Source organism: Saccoglossus kowalevskii, chromosome 4, assembly GCF_978046115.1.
Source record: "Saccoglossus kowalevskii chromosome 4, keSacKowa6.1, whole genome shotgun sequence".
Taxonomy (NCBI): domain Eukaryota; kingdom Metazoa; phylum Hemichordata; class Enteropneusta; family Harrimaniidae; genus Saccoglossus; species Saccoglossus kowalevskii.
Genome location: NC_140644.1, coordinates 7387556 through 7413260, shown reverse-complemented (window position 1 = coordinate 7413260; position 25705 = coordinate 7387556). Strand labels below are relative to the sequence as shown.

The 25705-nt window shown below is 33.6% G+C and overlaps 1 protein-coding gene and 1 long non-coding RNA gene across 2 annotated transcripts in view; both read right to left on the bottom strand.

Annotated features, from left to right (window-relative positions):
- Positions 1 to 9372: 9372 nt before the first annotated feature.
- On the bottom strand, positions 9373 to 9674 carry LOC144342838 (uncharacterized). Its single transcript, XR_013418832.2, has 2 exons — positions 9599 to 9674; positions 9373 to 9528 (listed from the first exon to the last, which is right to left on the bottom strand). It is a non-coding gene; the product is annotated as an uncharacterized LOC144342838 (long non-coding RNA).
- Positions 9675 to 10354: 680 nt separating this feature from the next.
- The window catches only part of dach1 (dachshund homolog 1), a 41563-nt gene continuing 26212 nt past the window's right edge, over positions 10355 to 25705 (bottom strand). The window contains 7 exon segments of the mRNA NM_001164944.1: positions 10355 to 10755; positions 14036 to 14140; positions 14747 to 14890; positions 15231 to 15314; positions 17415 to 17657; positions 18933 to 19298; positions 25195 to 25310. Of these exon segments, the coding sequence (NP_001158416.1) occupies positions 10565 to 10755; positions 14036 to 14140; positions 14747 to 14890; positions 15231 to 15314; positions 17415 to 17657; positions 18933 to 19298; positions 25195 to 25310 (1249 nt within the window). The 3' untranslated portion in view covers positions 10355 to 10564.

The window sequence follows — 25705 nt, the reverse complement described above, 5'->3', positions numbered from 1 at the left end:
GTACAGAGAATCCTATTGGTCACACGAAGTGTTTATTGTACAGAGAATCCTGTTGGTCACACTAAGTGTTTATTGTACAGAGAATCCTATTGGTCACACGAAGTGTTTATTGTACAGAGAATCCTGTTGGTCACACTAAGTGTTTATTGTACAGAGAATCCTGTTGGTCACACTAAGTGTTTATTGTACAGAGAATCCTGTTGGTCACACTAAGTGTTTATTGTACAGAGAATCCTGTTGGTCACACTAAGTGTTTATTGTACAGAGAATCCTGTTGGTCACACTAAGTGTTTATTGTACAGAGAATCCTGTTGGTCACACGAAGTGTTTATTGTACAGAGAATCCTGTTGGTCACACTAAGTGTTTATTGTACAGAGAATCCTGTTGGTCACACGAAGTGTTTATTGTACAGAGAATCCTGTTGGTCACACGAAGTGTTTATTGTACAGAGAATCCTGTTGGTCACACTAAGTGTTTATTGTACAGAGAATCCTGTTGGTCACACTAAGTGTTTATTGTACAGAGAATCCTGTTGGTCACACGAAGTGTTTATTGTACAGAGAATCCTGTTGGTCACACTAAGTGTTTATTGTACAGAGAATCCTGTTGGTCACACGAAGTGTTTATTGTACAGAGAATCCTATTGGTCACACGAAGTGTTTATTGTACAGAGAATCCTGTTGGTCACACTAAGTGTTTATTGTACAGAGAATCCTATTGGTCACACGAAGTGTTTATTGTACAGAGAATCCTGTTGGTCACACTAAGTGTTTATTGTACAGAGAATCCTATTGGTCACACGAAGTGTTTATTGTACAGAGAATCCTGTTGGTCACACTAAGTGTTTATTGTACAGAGAATCCTGTTGGTCACACTAAGTGTTTATTGTACAGAGAATCCTGTTGGTCACACTAAGTGTTTATTGTACAGAGAATCCTGTTGGTCACACTAAGTGTTTATTGTACAGAGAATCCTGTTGGTCACACTAAGTGTTTATTGTACAGAGAATCCTGTTGGTCACACGAAGTGTTTATTGTACAGAGAATCCTGTTGGTCACACTAAGTGTTTATTGTACAGAGAATCCTGTTGGTCACACGAAGTGTTTATTGTACAGAGAATCCTGTTGGTCACACAAAGTGTTTATTGTACAGAGAATCCTGTTGGTCACACTAAGTGTTTATTGTACAGAGAATCCTGTTGGTCACACTAAGTGTTTATTGTACAGAGAATCCTGTTGGTCACACTAAGTGTTTATTGTACAGAGAATCCTGTTGGTCACACTAAGTGTTTATTGTACAGAGAATCCTGTTGGTCACACTAAGTGTTTATTGTACAGAGAATCCTGTTGGTCACACTAAGTGTTTATTGTACAGAGAATCCTGTTGGTCACACTAAGTGTTTATTGTACAGAGAATCCTGTTGGTCACACTAAGTGTTTATTGTACAGAGAATCCTGTTGGTCACACTAAGTGTTTATTGTACAGAGAATCCTGTTGGTCACACTAAGTGTTTATTGTACAGAGAATCCTGTTGGTCACACTAAGTGTTTATTGTACAGAGAATCCTGTTGGTCACACTAAGTGTTTATTGTACAGAGAATCCTGTTGGTCACACTAAGTGTTTATTGTACAGAGAATCCTGTTGGTCACACTAAGTGTTTATTGTACAGAGAATCCTGTTGGTCACACTAAGTGTTTATTGTACAGAGAATCCTGTTGGTCACACTAAGTGTTTATTGTACAGAGAATCCTGTTGGTCACACTAAGTGTTTATTGTACAGAGAATCCTGTTGGTCACACTAAGTGTTTATTGTACAGAGAATCCTGTTGGTCACACTAAGTGTTTATTGTACAGAGAATCCTGTTGGTCACACTAAGTGTTTATTGTACAGAGAATCCTGTTGGTCACACTAAGTGTTTATTGTACAGAGAATCCTGTTGGTCACACTAAGTGTTTATTGTACAGAGAATCCTGTTGGTCACACTAAGTGTTTATTGTACAGAGAATCCTGTTGGTCACACGAAGTGTTTATTGTACAGAGAATCCTGTTGGTCACACTAAGTGTTTATTGTACAGAGAATCCTGTTGGTCACACGAAGTGTTTATTGTACAGAGAATCCTGTTGGTCACACGAAGTGTTTATTGTACAGAGAATCCTGTTGGTCACACTAAGTGTTTATTGTACAGAGAATCCTGTTGGTCACACTAAGTGTTTATTGTACAGAGAATCCTGTTGGTCACACTAAGTGTTTATTGTACAGAGAATCCTGTTGGTCACACTAAGTGTTTATTGTACAGAGAATCCTGTTGGTCACACTAAGTGTTTATTGTACAGAGAATCCTGTTGGTCACACTAAGTGTTTATTGTACAGAGAATCCTGTTGGTCACACTAAGTGTTTATTGTACAGAGAATCCTGTTGGTCACACGAAGTGTTTATTGTACAGAGAATCCTGTTGGTCACACTAAGTGTTTATTGTACAGAGAATCCTGTTGGTCACACTAAGTGTTTATTGTACAGAGAATCCTGTTGGTCACACGAAGTGTTTATTGTACAGAGAATCCTATTGGTCACACGAAGTGTTTATTGTACAGAGAATCCTGTTGGTCACACTAAGTGTTTATTGTACAGAGAATCCTATTGGTCACACGAAGTGTTTATTGTACAGAGAATCCTGTTGGTCACACTAAGTGTTTATTGTACAGAGAATCCTATTGGTCACACGAAGTGTTTATTGTACAGAGAATCCTGTTGGTCACACTAAGTGTTTATTGTACAGAGAATCCTGTTGGTCACACTAAGTGTTTATTGTACAGAGAATCCTGTTGGTCACACTAAGTGTTTATTGTACAGAGAATCCTGTTGGTCACACTAAGTGTTTATTGTACAGAGAATCCTGTTGGTCACACTAAGTGTTTATTGTACAGAGAATCCTGTTGGTCACACGAAGTGTTTATTGTACAGAGAATCCTGTTGGTCACACTAAGTGTTTATTGTACAGAGAATCCTGTTGGTCACACGAAGTGTTTATTGTACAGAGAATCCTGTTGGTCACACGAAGTGTTTATTGTACAGAGAATCCTGTTGGTCACACTAAGTGTTTATTGTACAGAGAATCCTGTTGGTCACACTAAGTGTTTATTGTACAGAGAATCCTGTTGGTCACACTAAGTGTTTATTGTACAGAGAATCCTGTTGGTCACACTAAGTGTTTATTGTACAGAGAATCCTGTTGGTCACACGAAGTGTTTATTGTACAGAGAATCCTATTGGTCACACGAAGTGTTTATTGTACAGAGAATCCTGTTGGTCACACTAAGTGTTTATTGTACAGAGAATCCTATTGGTCACACGAAGTGTTTATTGTACAGAGAATCCTGTTGGTCACACTAAGTGTTTATTGTACAGAGAATCCTATTGGTCACACGAAGTGTTTATTGTACAGAGAATCCTGTTGGTCACACTAAGTGTTTATTGTACAGAGAATCCTGTTGGTCACACTAAGTGTTTATTGTACAGAGAATCCTGTTGGTCACACTAAGTGTTTATTGTACAGAGAATCCTGTTGGTCACACTAAGTGTTTATTGTACAGAGAATCCTGTTGGTCACACTAAGTGTTTATTGTACAGAGAATCCTGTTGGTCACACGAAGTGTTTATTGTACAGAGAATCCTGTTGGTCACACTAAGTGTTTATTGTACAGAGAATCCTGTTGGTCACACGAAGTGTTTATTGTACAGAGAATCCTGTTGGTCACACAAAGTGTTTATTGTACAGAGAATCCTGTTGGTCACACTAAGTGTTTATTGTACAGAGAATCCTGTTGGTCACACTAAGTGTTTATTGTACAGAGAATCCTGTTGGTCACACTAAGTGTTTATTGTACAGAGAATCCTGTTGGTCACACTAAGTGTTTATTGTACAGAGAATCCTGTTGGTCACACTAAGTGTTTATTGTACAGAGAATCCTGTTGGTCACACTAAGTGTTTATTGTACAGAGAATCCTGTTGGTCACACTAAGTGTTTATTGTACAGAGAATCCTGTTGGTCACACTAAGTGTTTATTGTACAGAGAATCCTGTTGGTCACACTAAGTGTTTATTGTACAGAGAATCCTGTTGGTCACACTAAGTGTTTATTGTACAGAGAATCCTGTTGGTCACACTAAGTGTTTATTGTACAGAGAATCCTGTTGGTCACACTAAGTGTTTATTGTACAGAGAATCCTGTTGGTCACACTAAGTGTTTATTGTACAGAGAATCCTGTTGGTCACACTAAGTGTTTATTGTACAGAGAATCCTGTTGGTCACACTAAGTGTTTATTGTACAGAGAATCCTGTTGGTCACACTAAGTGTTTATTGTACAGAGAATCCTGTTGGTCACACTAAGTGTTTATTGTACAGAGAATCCTGTTGGTCACACTAAGTGTTTATTGTACAGAGAATCCTGTTGGTCACACTAAGTGTTTATTGTACAGAGAATCCTGTTGGTCACACTAAGTGTTTATTGTACAGAGAATCCTGTTGGTCACACTAAGTGTTTATTGTACAGAGAATCCTGTTGGTCACACTAAGTGTTTATTGTACAGAGAATCCTGTTGGTCACACTAAGTGTTTATTGTACAGAGAATCCTGTTGGTCACACTAAGTGTTTATTGTACAGAGAATCCTGTTGGTCACACTAAGTGTTTATTGTACAGAGAATCCTGTTGGTCACACGAAGTGTTTATTGTACAGAGAATCCTGTTGGTCACACTAAGTGTTTATTGTACAGAGAATCCTGTTGGTCACACGAAGTGTTTATTGTACAGAGAATCCTGTTGGTCACACTAAGTGTTTATTGTACAGAGAATCCTGTTGGTCACACGAAGTGTTTATTGTACAGAGAATCCTGTTGGTCACACGAAGTGTTTATTGTACAGAGAATCCTGTTGGTCACACTAAGTGTTTATTGTACAGAGAATCCTGTTGGTCACACTAAGTGTTTATTGTACAGAGAATCCTGTTGGTCACACTAAGTGTTTATTGTACAGAGAATCCTGTTGGTCACACTAAGTGTTTATTGTACAGAGAATCCTGTTGGTCACACTAAGTGTTTATTGTACAGAGAATCCTGTTGGTCACACTAAGTGTTTATTGTACAGAGAATCCTGTTGGTCACACTAAGTGTTTATTGTACAGAGAATCCTGTTGGTCACACTAAGTGTTTATTGTACAGAGAATCCTGTTGGTCACACTAAGTGTTTATTGTACAGAGAATCCTGTTGGTCACACTAAGTGTTTATTGTACAGAGAATCCTGTTGGTCACACTAAGTGTTTATTGTACAGAGAATCCTGTTGGTCACACTAAGTGTTTATTGTACAGAGAATCCTGTTGGTCACACTAAGTGTTTATTGTACAGAGAATCCTGTTGGTCACACTAAGTGTTTATTGTACAGAGAATCCTGTTGGTCACACTAAGTGTTTATTGTACAGAGAATCCTGTTGGTCACACGAAGTGTTTATTGTACAGAGAATCCTGTTGGTCACACTAAGTGTTTATTGTACAGAGAATCCTGTTGGTCACACGAAGTGTTTATTGTACAGAGAATCCTGTTGGTCACACTAAGTGTTTATTGTACAGAGAATCCTGTTGGTCACACTAAGTGTTTATTGTACAGAGAATCCTGTTGGTCACACTAAGTGTTTATTGTACAGAGAATCCTGTTGGTCACACTAAGTGTTTATTGTACAGAGAATCCTGTTGGTCACACTAAGTGTTTATTGTACAGAGAATCCTGTTGGTCACACGAAGTGTTTATTGTACAGAGAATCCTGTTGGTCACACTAAGTGTTTATTGTACAGAGAATCCTGTTGGTCACACGAAGTGTTTATTGTACAGAGAATCCTGTTGGTCACACTAAGTGTTTATTGTACAGAGAATCCTGTTGGTCACACTAAGTGTTTATTGTACAGAGAATCCTGTTGGTCACACTAAGTGTTTTTTGTGGAGGTATCGGATATCCCATAAGATGCATAGATTCCAGTTGCTAATGTTTCTTTTCACCACCTCGCCCACATTTTTCTGCACTTTTTTCTTATATTCTACAATATTTTGGAAATGAACCCTAGTTTTAGAGCCAACAGACAGAATTTTGTCAAATTTTGGTTTTTACTAAAAAAAATTGGCTAATTTTGTTCTAATCTTTTGAAGGAAAGTGCAGATTATAAACAGGATTATTTCGTGAATTTGTGATTAAAGAAGGAACTGGTTGTGAAATGGTTATGGCCATGTCATTTCAGTCGTATTTCATGTCAGATTGCTTCATTATTGACGTTCTTGCATATTCGTCTATGCAACGGTACTTGAGATATTAAAGTTTTGCATAAAAATGAGATCACCTGACCATGTTGTCATATGATATGTGGCATCTCTTGTATGGTGTCTCTCGTCCATTGCACAGGCACCTGTGCATTGAAATGTGATGATTAGTTCTTGAGATATTAATTGAAAAGCTGAAAAATTGCTAATCAGTTCCCATTGCAGAGGAAGCCTGAAAATAGGGTCTTGTGTTTTGACCACAGTGTGTTCAGGATATCCCCACCTGGCCTGATTAAGTTCAAAGTTCACACATATATCTTGCATCTTGTGATACATATGCATGTTCATTCACATTTCACGAGTAAATTCAAGATGAATAAATGGTGGCCATTTTTGTGCTAAAATCAAGCATATGAAACCAGATTTGGATCATGGATGCATTTTTGCAAACTTTGTACAAACATCAGACATTATGGACCCCGGCTTGATGCACATTATTTTGTTTCCTAGCTTCCAATGGACAAACTGGCGGCCATTTTGTTGTTTTCTTTAGATGCAGTTTCAGAGCTAAATCTGACATTCACTGACTGATCATGCACAAACTTTATATATACATCATGTCACATACATACATATTTAATTGCTTGGTGAACTGATTCAAAATGGGTAAAGCGAGGCCATTGTAATGTTTAATTCAGCAAAATAAAGAAATTTTACTATTCTGAAATTAGATCTATGGTGTTCATGGACAGATTTTGTTTAAATTTGGTACATACAAAGCTGTATCTCTGACATGCCTTGACTGATGATGTTCAATTTTTATATATGAATCAAGCAGCTCATATGCAAATTGATTCATTTGGGGATCTAATTGAGTGTCATTTTAATGATTTATAAAATTCACCAAAGTCGAGCACTTTTTAAATTCTGGAACTGGATCTTGGTTGTGTATTGACACATGTTTATTTGCCATAGATTACATAAAAGAATAACAATACTACAATAAATAATAACTAATAAATATTGATAAATAATAATAATATTAATCTATGGCTGGGAAGCAGAAATTAGTTCAAACTTCGTACATATATTGAACGTGAAAGAACCTTGAAGCATGTCATTTTATTCATCAGATAGATTCAAAATGGCCAACTGATTGTCATTGTGTATTAGTGAATATAGTTCTTGAGCCATATCTCTAACCATTACTAATCACAAATTGATTTGTCCTAAAGCATCTATGGTACCATGATTCATGCATTAATCACAATTTTTGTGATTGTTGTTGCCATTGCTCACAAACGCAAGAGTAGTCTAAATGTTGGGTTTATACCTGTGTAAGTTGTTATGTACCCTCAACATAGACTGAAAAATCATAAAAATCAACCAACTGTTCTGTTTCCGGTCAAGAAATGTGAAGAAAAATGTCACTGTGCATTTCCAATGACATTATTTCATAGGAATGCATTCCATTTTATAAGGGTAATTAGAGTTTTATTTTCTGTTCAGCTGTGCAAACAATGATACAGTTAATAAAAAAAAAGATTCAAAATTTATGCTCAATGTTGGAACACACAGACAGGGTTGCCAGAAAAACTCTTATTGTGTGCTTCATTTCAAACGCGCGTGTTAAACAAGTGGTCATATGTCAATTCATGTACAAATACAACACATGTACTTATTAATGAATTGTAGTTCAAAGAAAACCTTCCATCTGTCTGATGTTTATCATTCTGTACTCCCTCAAATATTACTCATTGTACTAGTACATTCATTGGCTGACGAAAATATCATGTTCAAACACACTCTCCAAGAAAAAAGACAGTTTAATTATTTACAAAGTATATCTTTATTTAGTGACTGGTTTAAATTAAAATCCACTGAAATAGGACAATGGTTTGTTGTAGATTCTTTATAATGTTAATACTTGGGTTAAAGGGAACATTTGGAAAAAAAAACAATTTTATATTCCCATGTATACTCATTGGTCAATGCTTTATTGATCGCTAAGTATTCTAAACTACTGAGGGAGGAAACAAAATAATTTGTACAGTGAAAACTGGAATAAAAAGCAAACAAATAGTTGTATATGCAAAAATAAAGTCAAAAGTTCACTTGCTATAAAGACAATACAACTCCAGTGGAGCAGTGTGTCAGCTAACACACACACATTACATTGAAAGACTATCCATCCCATAATAAATCACTGCAATGAATTGTGGGATTTCAAAATGTTAAGGATTCTGGGAATGCTTAGACTATTATCACAATGGACTGACCTGAGTGCTTTTGATAATAAAATAATATAAATATACTATAATGACAACATGCTTTGATTTCTTTCCCCCTCAGTTTTTGAACTTCCAGTTGCTGGATCCTCAAAGTTGAGTCATTCATTGTAGTAATACAATACACGGCAGTTAAAAATAAAATTGTTACATGCAATAAAAAAAATTAATTCCCCCCCCCCACTTTAATAACCTTACTTCCCCACATTCTCAATCATATAAAACCTTCCCATTATAAATGGGTCAAACTATTACATCTGGTAGGGGTGTATTTATTACAAGACTAGAAAAAGTTCCTTCTATACACCATGAATCAGATATTGAAGGTCTGATAAAAAAAAATTGTTCTGATCTATGAAAGCCGATGGATGTGGAGAATTAACCATCACAAATAATGTTCCGAATAATGTTCGGTTTCACTCTTAAATAAGAATACAAATTGGTCACTAACTCTGGACCTGTTTTTTAACGAAAATAAACCCAAACAAGTCACTATAATATGTCACCAGACGTTGCCATTTTGCAGATATCTGCATAGAGCAACGACAAGCTATAACACTAATTAGAATCCAACTAAGAGTGGGAATGGCAGTTGTTGAATGAATACCTCCCCCCAAGAAATAACAAAAAATACAGTCAAAGCATTCCTATAAATGAAGCAAACACCCCACCCCACCCCACCCCACCCAACCCATTTATGGGCAGTCAATTTGTTCGTATTGTCAGCAAAACATGTCTCCATATTTTTATTCTTTATAATCTTCAATAAAAAAAGTTTTGTGAAGCTGATTTGTATCAGTCTAGTCTTATCAAAATACTGTCAAGTCAATTTTGATTTCCTTTATTTAACAACTTTTTTGATTTTTTCAAACTTTGATGCGAGATGGCTGTAAAAGTTAATGAATATTCATAATATGTCATGTTTGCACACCTGATGTAGCCAATCAGGTGTGATATACAAATTATAGGTGATGAATATTCATAATGTCATGTTTGCACACAATCTATCAAATCAGGAGTGATATGCAAATTATAGGTGATGAATATTCATGTCATGTTTGCACATCCAATCTATCAAATCAGGGGTGAGATGCAAATTATAGGTGATGAATATTCATATATGCAAATCTATCAACAAGGCTCAGCAAGTGAATGGGTATCAGTTTAAATAAGGCAGAACAGAAATGACAACCTGACTATAACGTCAAACCCCCCAGTTAATGTAGCGAGAAACAATAAAACTGGAAATAACTGTTCCAAAACACTCAATTTAATATCAAAACAAATTCACTTAAAGGTAAATAAAACTAGTTTGTTCTGAGATCAAGAAAAAACAAATCTTATTCTCTCAAATGAATAACATGTGTAGGCTAACAGTTTCTAAAAATGTGACAAACATTTTTCTTCTTTTTTTAAAAAAAAACTCGCTATAGAGTTTTCAGATAAAATCTGTTTTCACCAAAATTTAAAAGAGAACCAACCTGCTGGGCTTGTCTGCAATATCACAATTGTAAGACAAAAACAAGCTGTTTTTTGCAATAAAAAGTAAACGACCATATGAAAGGTCACATCTACTAGTTTTAATGTTAAAATCTAATTGCTATTTTTCTGATATTACCTAATTTCTTATATAAACAATCTGTCTTTATTCAATAATAAGTTTATGGAGGTAGCAATGCTGTGATGATGCATTTTTTTTCTTTTTTTTTTTCAACCGGAAACATGATTTGATATGAAGTACTGAAACTGAAGCAATATTTTTTTTTTGTTTTCTTTTTTTTGTCATTTTGAAAAAATCTGATTATTTTTTCGGGAAAAAAACCTTGATATGAAACTGCAAAAATAGAAAGACACAAATCTGTTCCCAGTTTTAAAAGTTCCATCTGACACCCCTGTATTCAAATGACACAATCCAATATGGTGCGTACCATTTTTACACTGGGGTGACAGCTTTAGACCAGAGGGGCTCAATCTTCATCTTCAATATCAGCCATGTCGTCGTCATTATCTTCAATATCGTTATCAATGACGTCATCGTCGATTTCGTCTCCACTGATGTTTCTCGGATCTTTGCATTCCATTCGGTACTGTGAATAGTCCATGTGTCCGTTCTTAGCCAGGAAATTCTCCGTAAAACTCTGAAGACTTCCTCGGATATCTGAGAATCAAAACAAATTAAAACCAGTGAAAAAAAAACATAATGGACAGCACAAAAGTTGTCAATAGTAACTATTGAATATTATTATTAAAGTTCCTACTTGTTTAGTTTTATGAGTGACAATGTTTTCATGATTTTCTGGGAAATCTCATAAAATAGGTATATATATATGAAATTAGTCAAAATGATACAGCATGTAATGAATTCAATGCAATTACAATTTATTTACCAGTATATATTTTTTTTCATAAAATTGTGCAGAATTTAATGTTTTTGTGACTGCTGATGATGTATACAGCTAAAAACACTGAAATAAAGTTGGTTTCCTTCTGTACATGCAACACCAGCAATTACCCATAAAAAGGACATTTTGACGATCACCCTATCCATTACTATTGTCAAATTAACTTTGCAATTTTCAGTAAAGGTATAATTTAAAAGAATTGGAATTTGTTGTTGCCACCAGCTGACTGCAATTTGGCAATAATTACCAGTATTGACGGATGAGATGCCGTACCAAAGGATATCAAATCAAACAAAATGCCATGTTTAGTCAGCTAATGTCCATTAATTGAGAAAATAGATCTAATGGAGTGCGAGAAATGGCACATAAATGAGCTTGTGAAACGACTGTTAAACTCAAACAATGGCATTATATGTGATCAGGAACAGGTGAGATGTGTTCAATATGTTCTTAGTTTCACAAAAAAAAGAAAAAAACACACAAAATGGCACTTTCAAACCCCCAAGAAAATGTGAAAGTAATTCCACTTGAAATATTAGAATCTAGTGTTTGGACACTAGAGGGCAGTGCACAACAATTAAAATAAGGACATTTCCACTTGCTATGGCCTAATTGATGTTATTTATGATAACAGTAAACGAAATATCATGACTGTATTGGATCACATGACTGAACAGGAAGCCGAGGGGAAAGAATAAGTACAACTTTTCTGCCCTGGAAGACAATTATATAATGTTAGTATGAACTGAATTTTTTGCTATTGCATCAATGTCCACAGCATCAGTAGCAATATTTTCTCTGTTTAATCATTGAAAATTAAACCAATTTTCATCAAGTTTTAGAAAAGCCTAGCCGGCTGATTTATTTATTTATTTTAATTTATTTTATACTGTAGGGCACTGCAAGAGCGCACAGAGCAATGATAATTTATTTTCATTTTCACAGACAGGTGTCCTACGTGTTTATTACGCTAGGCACACTAATCTTAAACAGTAACATAAAATTGCTTTCAGTTATGATTTAACCGAGTTCACAAAGAGACATTTATCAGCCCTTCAATCTCGCTTTTACTTTTTAGTTTTGACATTAGTTCATATATGGCATTAATCTCGTCTCCAATCTGCTTCGGCTTTTAGCTAAACAGCTTTTAATTCATGCTTGTACGGTGGACATGCAAATGTACGCAACATTGGGACAATCTGTCTTTACTAATTTCTCTATTCGGGTTAAAAACGAAGATAGAGGGGGAAAAAAGAGATCAAATGGCCATAAGTATTAAGTGGTGTGTGCTACGACTTAGACATTTATCGGTGCCATATTGACATGAATTCCACCAACACAACATTAATTTTTGATCTTTTTCCTGAATCCAGCCGCAATACAGATATTATCCAGATAATGCACACTCTTTCATTGGCTCTGAGCCAAATTCTGCAATATGTGAAATTTAAGCTAAAATTATTAAAAAGCTGGAACACTTTTTTTTTTTTAATAAACTTGACTGACAAAATGGTGACCTTTTTTTTTACATTTTAAAAGTATCTCAGTTTCTAAAATGCTAAATATTTGAAGAAAATGCACTGAATTATTCACTTCTTTTTTTGAGTAAGAAAACTAGGTTACTTTTTAGATTTACATCTACAGAACTGAGAAACAGGAATCCTGCCTTAATATCTATAATTATTTAATATTAGAGGAATTGTACAAAATTTTATTATGAGATATAAATCAAAATTCAAATTGCATTTTTCTTATTTTTCATTAACATACAATTATAATTTAAATTTTTTCAATTTAATACGTCTATGATATTTTGACTGGTCTGAAGTCTACACTATAACATGAACAGACACCTAAATAGTTCTTGAATATTCGCAAAATTTAATTCATTAATTTTTTTTACTGTAATAATATAAAAAACTTAATTTTTGCTGGGAAAAGTGAGAAGAAAAAAATGGGCGAATATTTTTTTTTCTTATATTGTACATTTGACTCATCAAAAATTGGTGAAAATAAACTCCAAACAAAACACACAAAAAGTCTTTTCAGCAAAAATTAATTCCAACTAAAAAAAGTATTTTATAATGGATATAAATAATTTTAAAAAATGCTACAACTAATATTCAGATTTTAGTGTTTTTATAAGTGTACATATAAAATTAAAAACAAATATTTATTTTTAACATTAATCTAATCAAAAACAACAAAATTTTTCACAATAATAACATGTTTTCATTCTATTTGGTTCTATACCATAATAGTTAATAAAGAATTATAAAAAGTTACAACAATGTTAAATATTTTATTTTTGGAGGCAATATTTCAGCCAATCTGATTAAAATCCGATGTAGGTATGAGGCTCCAATTTTTTTTTTTTTTTTTTTTTTATATATATATATAACCCTTTATATTATATTTATTTGTATTTTAGTTTGAATATGTCGATTTTTTTTGCCGTTAATCAGTTCTTAGAAAATTGTGACTGGGACTGGGACTGATTAACGGCAAGAAAAACCAAAAAAATCGACATATTCAAACTAAAATACAAATAAATATAATATAAAAGGTTATACAGTGTATATATATATATATATATAAAAAAAAAATAATATTAAAGAAAAAAAATTGGAGCCTCAATACCTACATCTTATTTTAATCAGATTGTATTTCAGCTTAATGATATATTTTTTCCTCATTTTATAATTCTTTCAACACCCCTCCTTTAACTGTTAAAAAACAAATCATTGTCCAACTTTCCCATTCATACTTGAAACTAACAAAAAACACAAACAACATTAAAGAGAAAATAAGTGTCCTTTTACCAAACATAGAACTGAACAAGTTATAATTACTTATGTAGACCAAGGTCATGTACTATTACCACACGAAATAATTGCATTATCCCTTAGGAAAGAAATTTCTCAATTCTAAAAAGTACTAATCAAAAGACCTGTCATTATTTAATACTTTATCCCACACTCTTTGTTCTCCATAATCTCCTAATATATGATGATGATGAAGATTTATTTTAGTTACCTAGTAACTTCCTCTCGGCATCTGTTCGTGCATTTCTCTCTAGTTTTAATTCCTGGGAGAGAGCCTCCGTGCTTGGGTAACTGTATTTGCTGGCTATTTTGGCATCTGTGGAGAGAGAAAACCTAACTTGTTTTGATGACAGATACACCATGGTGTAGGATCCATTACAAATGTGGGGCTCTTCACTAAATAAATGTGCACATAATTTTTTTCTTCCCCGTAAATCATAGCTATTAATAAGCAAGTTAATGACAACAATTGGTCATTCTTGCCCAGACAGATGGCGAATACATAATGACCACTGGCAACGATCATAATTACACAATCAAAGTGTATAAATCCCATTCTAAAAGAGCTTTTAAAAAATCTACGTTTCAGCAATTAACCAGCTTTTCTCCCCTCCCATGGTCAATTAGAGAACCCCACTGATTACAACTTCAATTGTAATGCAAATAAATACCAGAAAGAACAGTTTTACATTTCAGCGACTTGTCATTATAAATAAAATCCTTTTTTTTTTTAAAAAAAAACCTTGATTATAGTCATTTCATGTAAAATGTGATTATTAGCCTGGACACAACTTAATATAGTCACACATCATAATTATTATAATTATAATCATCATAACAATAATTAAATTATTGAATTATGTGATTGGTGTGTATTTGATTTACAGGAAACTGGAAAATATATATGAAGTATAGTACCTACCGTTGATTACTCGCAATGCTTCTACAGTGTTTGGTTTTATTACGCTGCTGTCTGTCTGACTGCGAGTTTTTTGTTCTACTTCTAACTGTTCTTGAAGTTTTCTTTTCGCTTTTTTCTCTTTCTTCAGCCTCTTTTGAATGATTGCTAAACAGAGGGAAATAAGTTATAAGATTATCAATCGCAGTCAAAATGGCCATTTTGTTTACGTTGTTAATCAACACATGAAAAATGCCTTTTTTGCTTTTTTTAGCACACTATTTTAACTATAAACCAAAATTAAAAATTAAAATTATGAAGAAGAAAAATTTGAGATCTAAGATAAATTGTGCCGGCAAATGATCATGCAGGAATTCAATTGTGATCTAGTAGACACAGTAATGATTTTGATTTTGCGATGCAGATAAATAATACAAAATGAGAGAAAAGGAAAAAAAAAATCAAACTGTTGCAAGGACCTTATTTATAACTTTAATGATGTAGTTACCTCTGGTTTTCTGTTCTGCCACTAATTGTTTTTCAAGAGCTTCTCTCAACTCCTTTTCTCGAAGTAGTTCCATTTTCAGTTCAGCTAGAAAGATGATACAAAGCAGGAATAATATTAACATAAACAAAAATCACATTCAAAACATCAATACAGAATTATTTTAGCTTTATGTGTTTTCATTTTTGTGCAATCAGAAATGACCAATCACAGAGTAATGTTCATTTCAAACTTACCAATCACAGACCAATAATCATTAACCAATCAGAAGCATGCACAAATTGGCCAAGTAAGAAAAGCCAGGAAGGAAAAAAATAAGGACAAAATGTAACAATTGAAAACATTTATAAAATTTGAACTACGGTACATATAAAACAGTCACTTTTGGTTAATCTCACTTTTTTTTAAAGATAATCATGACAGGAAATATTCCAATATGACAAATTATTGCAGGTTTCACTCAAATTCATTGGATATTATTTTAAACGTACTTTTCAACTTTGACATTCGCATATGACATCGTCAATCTACTTTCAAAATCCTGAGATTCAAAAGACTTGAGTGTTTCTTTATCTCTCGGTTTAAGTGGCACAATGGGCATAAATTTGATTAAAGCGCGTAAATTGAAATCTGCCATAAATTATCAATGTTTCACAGCAAATCTTTAATAAACACTGCATTTTGCAATTTCCTTTCTCTTACGGGAATAAAATTACTCTCATTGCAAGACAATGGAGGATGATCATTCATTGAGTTCGACAGGAAGTCGCCCTACACGTTTCCGAAACATAAGTTCAATTGTGAATGAAGTCAACTTGTGCATAAATAATGATCCGTCTTTCACAACGATTTCATATTTATCAACAGGAAACCATTGCTCTACAATAATTCCTTTTTTTTTGTCATCAACAATAGAGGTACGTTGCGTGTAAACCTCCGAAGGATACGGTATAGAAAAATGTGTTTTTATTTCGTCAGGAAAACATCACAGTTTATACAAATGTATTGAATTAACAGGAAATTTGTGCTCAACTATGTACGCACGTTATCGCAACGTTCAACTGCTTGAGCAAATAAAGAAAGAAAGAACTAAAGTAATAATTTCAAAAAAAAAATTATAAAACAATATTTTGTTTATTTTTTTCAATCAGCCAGAACTTTGAAAAAAAAAGACTGATAGATACACTCTATATCATAGAGCATCAAGCCTTTTCACCACTATTATAAACTTTTGAAACCATCCACCTTATAGTTTAGTACAAAATTTGTACCACAAATTGATTACAAACTCAGACAACTACATTTTGTAGGTTCCAAATTTAGGAAATAACTGTCTGTTTGGTTGGAGAAAGTGACATGGATAGCAAAGCCGTAGAAAGATGCAAGACTGAGTTTTACATTTTTCAAATTTCTTCATAAAAAATTTACTTGTTCTTCACAGGTATGGATTTTAACAATCTTAGACTGAAAACCGTGTTTAATTTGGGCAGGAATTAGATTTCCATGAATCTGGGAAAACTATCAAATTTTGCAGAGAAAATACCATGTTTATTAATATTACTCATGTGAACAACCTCAAACCAGAACAATCGTCATCAGTCGATAGTTTACATTTTAGTTACAATTGAATATGATTTCATTTTCAATCCTCCTTCGTCATTTAGTCTTTTAATAAGACCCCTGAACTTAGAGAGAAGACAAGAATTGATTCAATAAAAAATTTAGTCCCTTTCCAGGACTCTATAAATTCAAATTTAATGCCTGGAGAACAAAACAAGAAATATGAAGGGCTAGAGCGCAACAAAATAAACTATTTAACAGACTATGATTTTTTTTTTACTGCAGAGTTAAAAACTATAAATATTTCATCTTTAATCCTGCATTTGTAATGACCTTTACGAAACAGATGTATTATGAGAGAGATGTGACCAACAAGGGGTGATCAGGCATTGATATGGCCTCAGGAAAAGTATAAATCTGTGGTCTCTACAGAGATAAGAAGCTGAGACACCCAACAGCCGTTTTGCATTTGACATTTTCTTTAATGTTTTGAAATCATTAGTTATATTTCTGCTAATGTTGTTTTTGTCATTATTATTTTTAGAATAGTGTAGAATCAAACTGGACTAGACTAGAATAGAATTAGACTTGATTGGAAATGGGTTTGAATAGAATAGAATAGAATACCTTTTTCTAAGTTGATCTGTTTTTCTTGTTGTCTGGCATTATCAGCCGCTACTTTAAGCAAGCCCTGAATGTTTGTTAGCAACGTTTCAATAGATGATGTGTTTTCGGGAATATTATACAACGCCGCCGCCGTTTGATTGTAATTCAATCCGTTACCAATACTGGATATTTTCTCTGACTCTGTGGAATGCTGATGATAGTGATGGTGGTGGTCGCGCTGGTCTGTTGAATTTCGTTTGTTGTCTGAAGAAGAAGAAAAAAACAAAAAAATGGGACATGTGCAAGTTAAAGACAATGTATGTTGCCATGGAAACCCATTACCCCCCACCCTTTTCTGCTCTACCTCCTACCTTATTACATTTAAGGTGAGGAGAATGTTTATTGCCATGGAAATACAATCATGTGAGTCTCCATCTACCTCTATCCGTTTCCTCAATAATAATAATCAATAATAATTATGGGACAATTTTGTTGTGCTGAAATACTGACAAAACTTTCCCCATTTTCATAAGGTTATTCTGCCTGGTTTCTAAATAACATTATGAATGATATGATTTGAACCAAATTGATCCTTTTTTCATTAAGTTCTCCATCGTGTCTGGGACCAACATCACTCCAGGACATAAAGTAAAACTGTATGATTTAGTTCAAAAATAAATTACTCAACATTAAAAGAAATCAAGCACATCAATCTGAAATTTCCTGCAAAACCACTAGTTTGTAAAAACACCCCAAGGTATTCAATACTGCATACAATAGCATACATCTGAAAACAGTAAATGTGATTCGCCTCAGGCTAAGAAAACCATCAGAACTTGTAACTAATTCGGAATAAGCAAAATAAATAAATGTATTCATGAATAAGTTTTTCATCCGAGGTTTACATTTATACACGTACACATGTACAATAAATTAAATGAAAGGCACACTGAATACTAGTAAATGAGAGAATAAAAAAATATATAACCATATTATAAAGAATTTGAACATCCTGTGCAATTGTAGAAACTTTCCATTATTTTTTCATTTCTGATTTCCTCTCTGCCTGAAGCTAATCGCTAAGGGCAACCATTTTATTTACAATCTTCATCAGTTACTATTTCCTTAGGATCTCTATTAAATACTACATTTAAGTTCATAATGTATCGTGCAAATGAGAAAAATTGGCTCCAAATAATACAAAAAAAAAATCCATGAATAGCAGCGATTGAATACCGATTGGTTGAAATGCACACCAGTGAAAAGATGGTATCCAGTTCCTAAGTATCGGATACAAAGAAAGCAATTTTCCTTCCCTATATGAATTTGCTACCAATAATGGATGAGTAATGCCCAATTTAGTTATTTTATTTGTGTGTGTGTTGGAAAATGATGAATTTTGAAATTGTAGGAAATTATTCATAAAAACCTTTTAATGGAATTGTGAGGTGCGCTTGTCAAAAGCAAAATGAAATAAGTGATTTCTCTTGCGGAATCTATAGAATTGATGTTTAAAAAAAAAAAAATGTTTTTCTTTACCTGAATCTTTGTGTGATTTTACATCTGTGTGTCTTTCATGTTCTTTTTCTGCCTCCTTTCTGGGCGGTGAGCACTGTTGTTCTTTCGGTCTATCAATCCCAGAACGTGGTGAGCTAAGGTCACTGCTGCTTGGAGATTTATCACTTTTTGCCGATGTCCCATCAGATTTTGCGGTCGTGTTGACAGAGAGTGAAATGGGTTCGTCATGTCGATGGCTGGCATGCATACTAGAGTGGCTGGTTACCATGGCGAGAGATGTGGGCATCATACTTGGGTGGGTGGTAAGAAGGTATGGAGATAGGTATCCATTAGGGATACCAACTGTTTTCCCATCTCGGAGTCCTAGAGGTGAAAAACCGGAGAAATCTATGCAGGAGTTAGTCTGCCCTCTTAGTACTGGAAAAACTTGGCACTACTTTGAAACTATTTCGCAACAAATAGTAATGTTCAGAAAATAGTCCCAATAATTTTTGTCTGCATATCATGAAAAACTAACCCTGTTTGATCTAAAATGATCATCAACGTGTAGGAACAAGAGAAACCATTGAAAAAAACTGGCGAACCATTTTTAAGAACCGTTTTAATATGTTGAATGTGGGAATCAAGGCTTACAAAGCACAAAGATATACGTGTCCACTCTTCACACTGAATCAATATGTTTTATGCTCTTTCTACCAGAACTATGACAACCCTGCGTGAATACTTTACAGACTCAGCTTTGCACAAATGTTTGCGCTAGAAGAAAACTGTGTTTGTTGTACGTTTGATGCTTCGTCATTAAATCTAGCGTCTAGAGACGTTCGTTTTCATCAATAAGTAGTATTTATTTAAGAAGCAAAAAGCACAAAAGTCTCAATAAATGATATTGTGATTATAATTTTTTTTTGGGAATATTTAATTACTTAATATAAATATTAGATACACAGTGACTAACAATAAAAACCTCCATCCCACAAATCATAAAAGCTCCAAGCTGATCAAACGCAATATACTATAACAGATGCAAACAAATTCGTGATACAGAACATTGTACCATGAAATCTGACATTCCCCTTTGTATTAACGCAATCAAAATTAAAAATTTACATCTACAGATGAGAAAAAACACATCATTAAAAATCCTGCATCAGTTGCCATGGAAACAACCCTCGTCCCCTTTTTCTGTTAACATTTTGCCTATACTACTTAGTGAGGAAAAATTGCAAATTAATTTACAAATAATTAACCCATTTCAATTAGATTCTGTTATAAACTATTGTATTACGTTGTAGCCGCCATGCACGTAACACCTGGGTAGAACGAGGGGCATTATATGTACAATTGTTATGAGAAACTGTGGCAAAACAATGGATTTGGCACGGATGTAACTGGAGGTGTAACTCAAGTGCGATAAATACAGTCGCTATGAAAATTATGTGTGACCTTTGGGAGATATAAGTACACTGATTATGTAAATACAGTTGTGGTAACAGTTGGAGAACTCACAAATGTGTCATAGATCCAATTTCTATTATACGTTGATGCGACAAAATAATTTAAAAGACTAATTTAAGACGTATTGATCTGTTGTTGTTTATATGAGTTGTTATTGTGAGGAAGACCAGTGCAGGCCAATGTTGGTTTAAAGCAATAACTGGAAACAGCAAATTTAAGTTATTCATGTAAACTGGTAGGAAATGATGATGAAGATGTCTTAAAATAATTAAAAGCAACACCTTACTTCATATCCCAAGCTACCAGACAAAGAGATGAAAAAAAAAATCCTCAAAACGAATTGGACTTTACTTGATAACGTCAATTGAACAAATATTTCAGGGACATTTTGGAAATGTGCGTAACTGTAAGATTATTTCATAAACATATATTTCAATCAGATTAAGCAATTGCGATGCATTGAATATGACCACTGTTGCACGAAGCCACAGCTTGTAATACGTTCATGTATAACTAATAGAGCACTATGGTGTGTCGCAGCCGCTCAGTGTTGCCCTCTCTCTCTTTTTAATAATAGCTTAGAGAGCTTTACACAGTTACTACAAGTATACACCGTAACCTTTGAACTACGTCCACTCCTACAGTCTATTCTTCATCATTATATTTGCCAATAAGGTAATAAGATATACCAGTCACAAAATTAGCCACAGAAATCAACATTTAAACTCCGCTCCCAGCTGTTACAACTGAGAGTAATTTGCACTGCATGTGATAGGCTACGGCAGGCAAATTAGATTTGGAGCTCTTCAGGGCACAGGTTTCCAGTTTCTCGGATTGGATATCAAGACTATCACCAAGTTAAACAGGGACTCAATCATTTTATTACCAGTGTGTACTCTGTAACTGCTATCAATTGAATGCCAACTCGACAGCATGCATACCATACGCTTATATCTTATATCGTATATCGGCACAGGGCGGCTTCAAAGTCGTGGAATATTTTTCTAGCTCAGTGAATTTGTAATAACTGAGGGGAAAAACATGGTTAGAAGTCTGCAGCCGAATAATTAGGTTAGGTGCCAATTATTTCGCTAAATTGCCATGAAACCGTTGCTTAAAAGAAAGCGGCTTTACACATATAGGTTACAAGTTATCAGTGTGCTTTCCTGCTGTATCCTACCAGACACAAAAAAAAACCATTCAGTTTAAGATATATCACAGAAATTTGTTAATTAAATGTTTTATTTTCCAATTATCTAATCTTTTCACCCCAACAGCAGGGCCTTTATTAGTCACTAATCCTTTCAATTTAAAAAAAAAATATTTCAGCCTGTGCATTTCACTGGAGAAATTCACATATATTTTGGATTATGAACTCTAAGTACATTGTTCACTTCAATAATCAACTATAGAAACCAGAATTTTTAATCAAAAACAGATATTCAGAGACTACACTGGTACCATTTTGACACGGTGCATACAGAATAATTAATTAGATGACAACATTAGAAGATAATAGAGATGTTTTCTAACGTATATGACGAGATAAATTACAAATTTTTTTTTTTTTTTCTTCAAAGTATGGGGCGAGTTTAAAAGTGCAAATTTAGTTGTTTACCTAACAGCATAATCTTGGCATTGTCTGCATCAAAAGTGTGTTTACACATATAAAAATAATAATAATATTAAAATAATAATCGCAAATGTTTAGATTTCCTATTTATATTACAGAAGAATTTTGTTGACATAGTATCTACTCTCCCTATGTTGTAAAGAAAACATGGCCGACACAATGAGAACAAGAAAAGAAAAAACAGCTGAGAATAAACACTTGTCAAAAGACTCAAAACTGAAGAAGTCTGTCTGTTTGACTGCAAGTGTTACTGAAGCTTTCAAAATAGGAAACAAATGTATGTTTAAGTTGGATAAAAGGTCAAGTGCATGAGGGAGCTTATTTTTATTCACCAAATGTTTACAATGGTTTTGTAAAATGTCATTAACAGACTAGGTTACTCCAGGGAACTTCTTTTCCATTAACTGATATGTTACTTGCTCTCCAATACAACAATGTATGGTTATCTTTTTGTTTTCCAAAAAAAAAACTTTTAACACAAAAATGTATGTGCATTGTTTTTTTTCAAGAAAATTTAAAAATAAATTTTTTAATTTTTTGTTGTTGGAAAATATACTTTCACAAAAATTTGTAAATTGTTTTACTACCTAATCATTCATTGAATATGGACTTGATTTTTAACATTGTCGTAACATGTCAGTCAATCTGAACTAACAAAAACTAGAAATTAGCAAATACTATCCCAGCATGCAACTACATTGGAATGTGACTTATTTTAGATTTATGAATAAACACAGATATCATCAATCATTGACAAGTTAATTAGACACCCTAGATCAACGGTTTTTAATAATCTTAAACTTGAGAGGTTTTACTTTCAATAAAATGTGACCTAATTTAAGTCGTATCACTAATCCCTCACGAATCAACAATTCTACAAAAAATTCTTTATTTTATTGTTTGTTTCATCATTAACTCTTCAACATCTTAAATAACAGAATAACAACAACAGTTGTCATGGATATAGTAATGAAACAAAAAAGTTGTATATGAGTTGAATACGCTGTGTTCTTGTCCAGACAAATATGATTCTTTCATTTCGGCTATAGCGCAAGTCTACAATGTCTTCCAATTTGTAGCAAAAGCAGCATGAATTTTAAAGTGTATTAAATAATATAAATAATAATCAGTAACCATCGAATTGGGAATGCAACCAATAAAACACAAGAAAAAAACACAAAACTTTGTTCATGTTCATGAAAATTAATATTCTTGAACTGCACTTAATAATATCAAAAATTCATCCAAATTCCTCGCATCTCTGCTTTTAAAAGTCATTAAACATTTATTGTGATCAAACAGTCTGATTAGAAAACAAACCCATGTTATTGTGACCATTAATGTTTTTATAGCAGTCGCCGCAGCCAGGCATTTTTTTAGTATTCTGACCACACACAAGGAACAACCAGCATTAAAATTGACGAAAATATTTATCAATGTCCAACAAAAATGCCAGAATGGAAATAAAAAATCAAAATTTATTTGGGTTTACACAATGTTTCTATTGATACAAGTTGAGATTTATGACAGAGCGCTGACGTTTTATTACAATTTCAGATTATTTGCCAAGCTGACAAAACAAACCGTATTGTATATCTGTCAAAATTATTATCGAAAACTACTTTCAATAAATACAACTCTCGACAGGTGAATGTGTCATAAAACTCTTTCTCAAGAGCTGTCTGCAAAATTGTGCAAACAACATGGATTAAAAGGTCTGTATTTGTCAGCAAGTACATATACGATCATTTTATTTATTTTTATTCGAGCTAAACAATAAGACAAAAATATTCAATATTTAGTTACATGTACGTTTTTCCCAATATTACAAATGTAAAATAGGAGAAAATTATTTTAAGAATACAAGCTTTTCGCTTTCATTAAAATTTCTACACAAATTTTAGATTATAATTAAAATAGTCTAATACTGTTACTGGGGATATGAAATTGCCTTTGATCACTCGCCAAGCTGTTCATTTGAAACCTGTCCAGGGAAGATTAAGCATTAAGCTAAGGTGGATTCAAGTGAAATGACAAAAGCAAGGTGACAGGTACCAAGCAAACATGTCTATCTACTTGTAATAAGTTTGTAGAGAAACGGACCCTGCCCTTCTGACCTGTGAACTTTTGACTTTCACTCGTATTAAAGTCAACACTAAGAGAAAGCAGAGATTGATATTAGACAAATTTTATAACATGTCATTATTGTTTAATTTACAAGTTTTATCAATAAATATTGGGGGGGGGGGGGTTTAAAGTGATAATTCATGTTAAGACCGAAATGTGGCTAGATTTCTCACAAACTCTACCCCAAAATTGTCAACCATATTTTGATGGTTTTATGTATACACCAAAATGTGCTATTACAAATAGCACTAACTCTCTATTACAAATATATATTAACTACTTAATGTTCTTAGCATTCTAGTTAGAATAGCGTGTCATCCAAATATTTATTATTTCAAATTGAAACGTATGGCCACGAAGTGTACCTACCAGCATTTTTCATATTCCATAATGAATTCTATTCTTGCACAATAAAAGATGGGTGCATGGATAAACAACGGCAATATAAACATGAATTAAACATTTTTAGGTTTTCATTACAATTATTTAAAGAATATTAGCGTTTTCGTATTTTTATTTGTGTTGAAATTCTATACATTTGCTTGTTTTGTTTTTTTTCAAAGTAAATTTCACACATCATCGCAATATATGTAGCTTCATCTGTTGCAGATTTCTCTCATCAGCAACAATTTCATCTTTATCATAGAATCTTTACAAACGGATATCACAATTTGGTCCCTCCAACATTTCCTACCTTACACCCCTATAAATAGGTATTTGCATGGTTTGGATGCAGTATTTAACACAGAACAGCATCATCTATCAATGGTTATTAGAGGGATGATTAGGTCAACATGACACTGTAAACTAGAAACGAAATCCTGTGTAATTACAGATGTAGATAATATTGCTCAGTTCAGGTAATTACAAAGATGACAATCTGAGCGCATTAACAGCGAGAGGAAATTAACTACCACTGCGGCTCCAGCTGCAGAATGAAAGAACTTAATCAATATTTTTAAAAATGCCTAACGGACAAATTCATTAAATTAAAATCAGCATTTCTGTGTTTCCATGGAATGCTAAAAAAAAAAAAGAAAAACAAGAGACAAGGAGAAAACAACTCACCTATGCCGTTTGTTAAGCAACCGTTCTCTATTTTGGGTTTTTTCAATAGGAAATGGCCCGAGGGTGACAGACCTGGGGGAGGCAGTGTTCGCTTTGGTGGTCTCCCAGGGCGACTGCTGCCGAGAGATAAAAAAGAAAATGTTAGTACAACAATTTTGTCGAATTTCAGTCCACTTCATGCCTAATTGGAGATTCTAATAAGATGAATTTCATGTTTTCTTATCAAAAGATGACACTCCTGATAACAAACACTGTTACAACACAAAGACGATGCGAATAGTGATGAGAGAGGTCGACACGATAGTTGGCACAACAAATAGTAGGCACAATAAACAGTTACCCAATCAGGGCGGGGTAAACTGCACATAACCAAAAAATAAAATAAAATCAAACTGTTTCAGAATTCAGTCATCAAAGATACGAGACAAAACAACAAAATAAAACATTGACAAATTATTTTTTCAAATTCAAGGCAAACATTCAATAAATACTCAAGAAAGACGCATTTCAG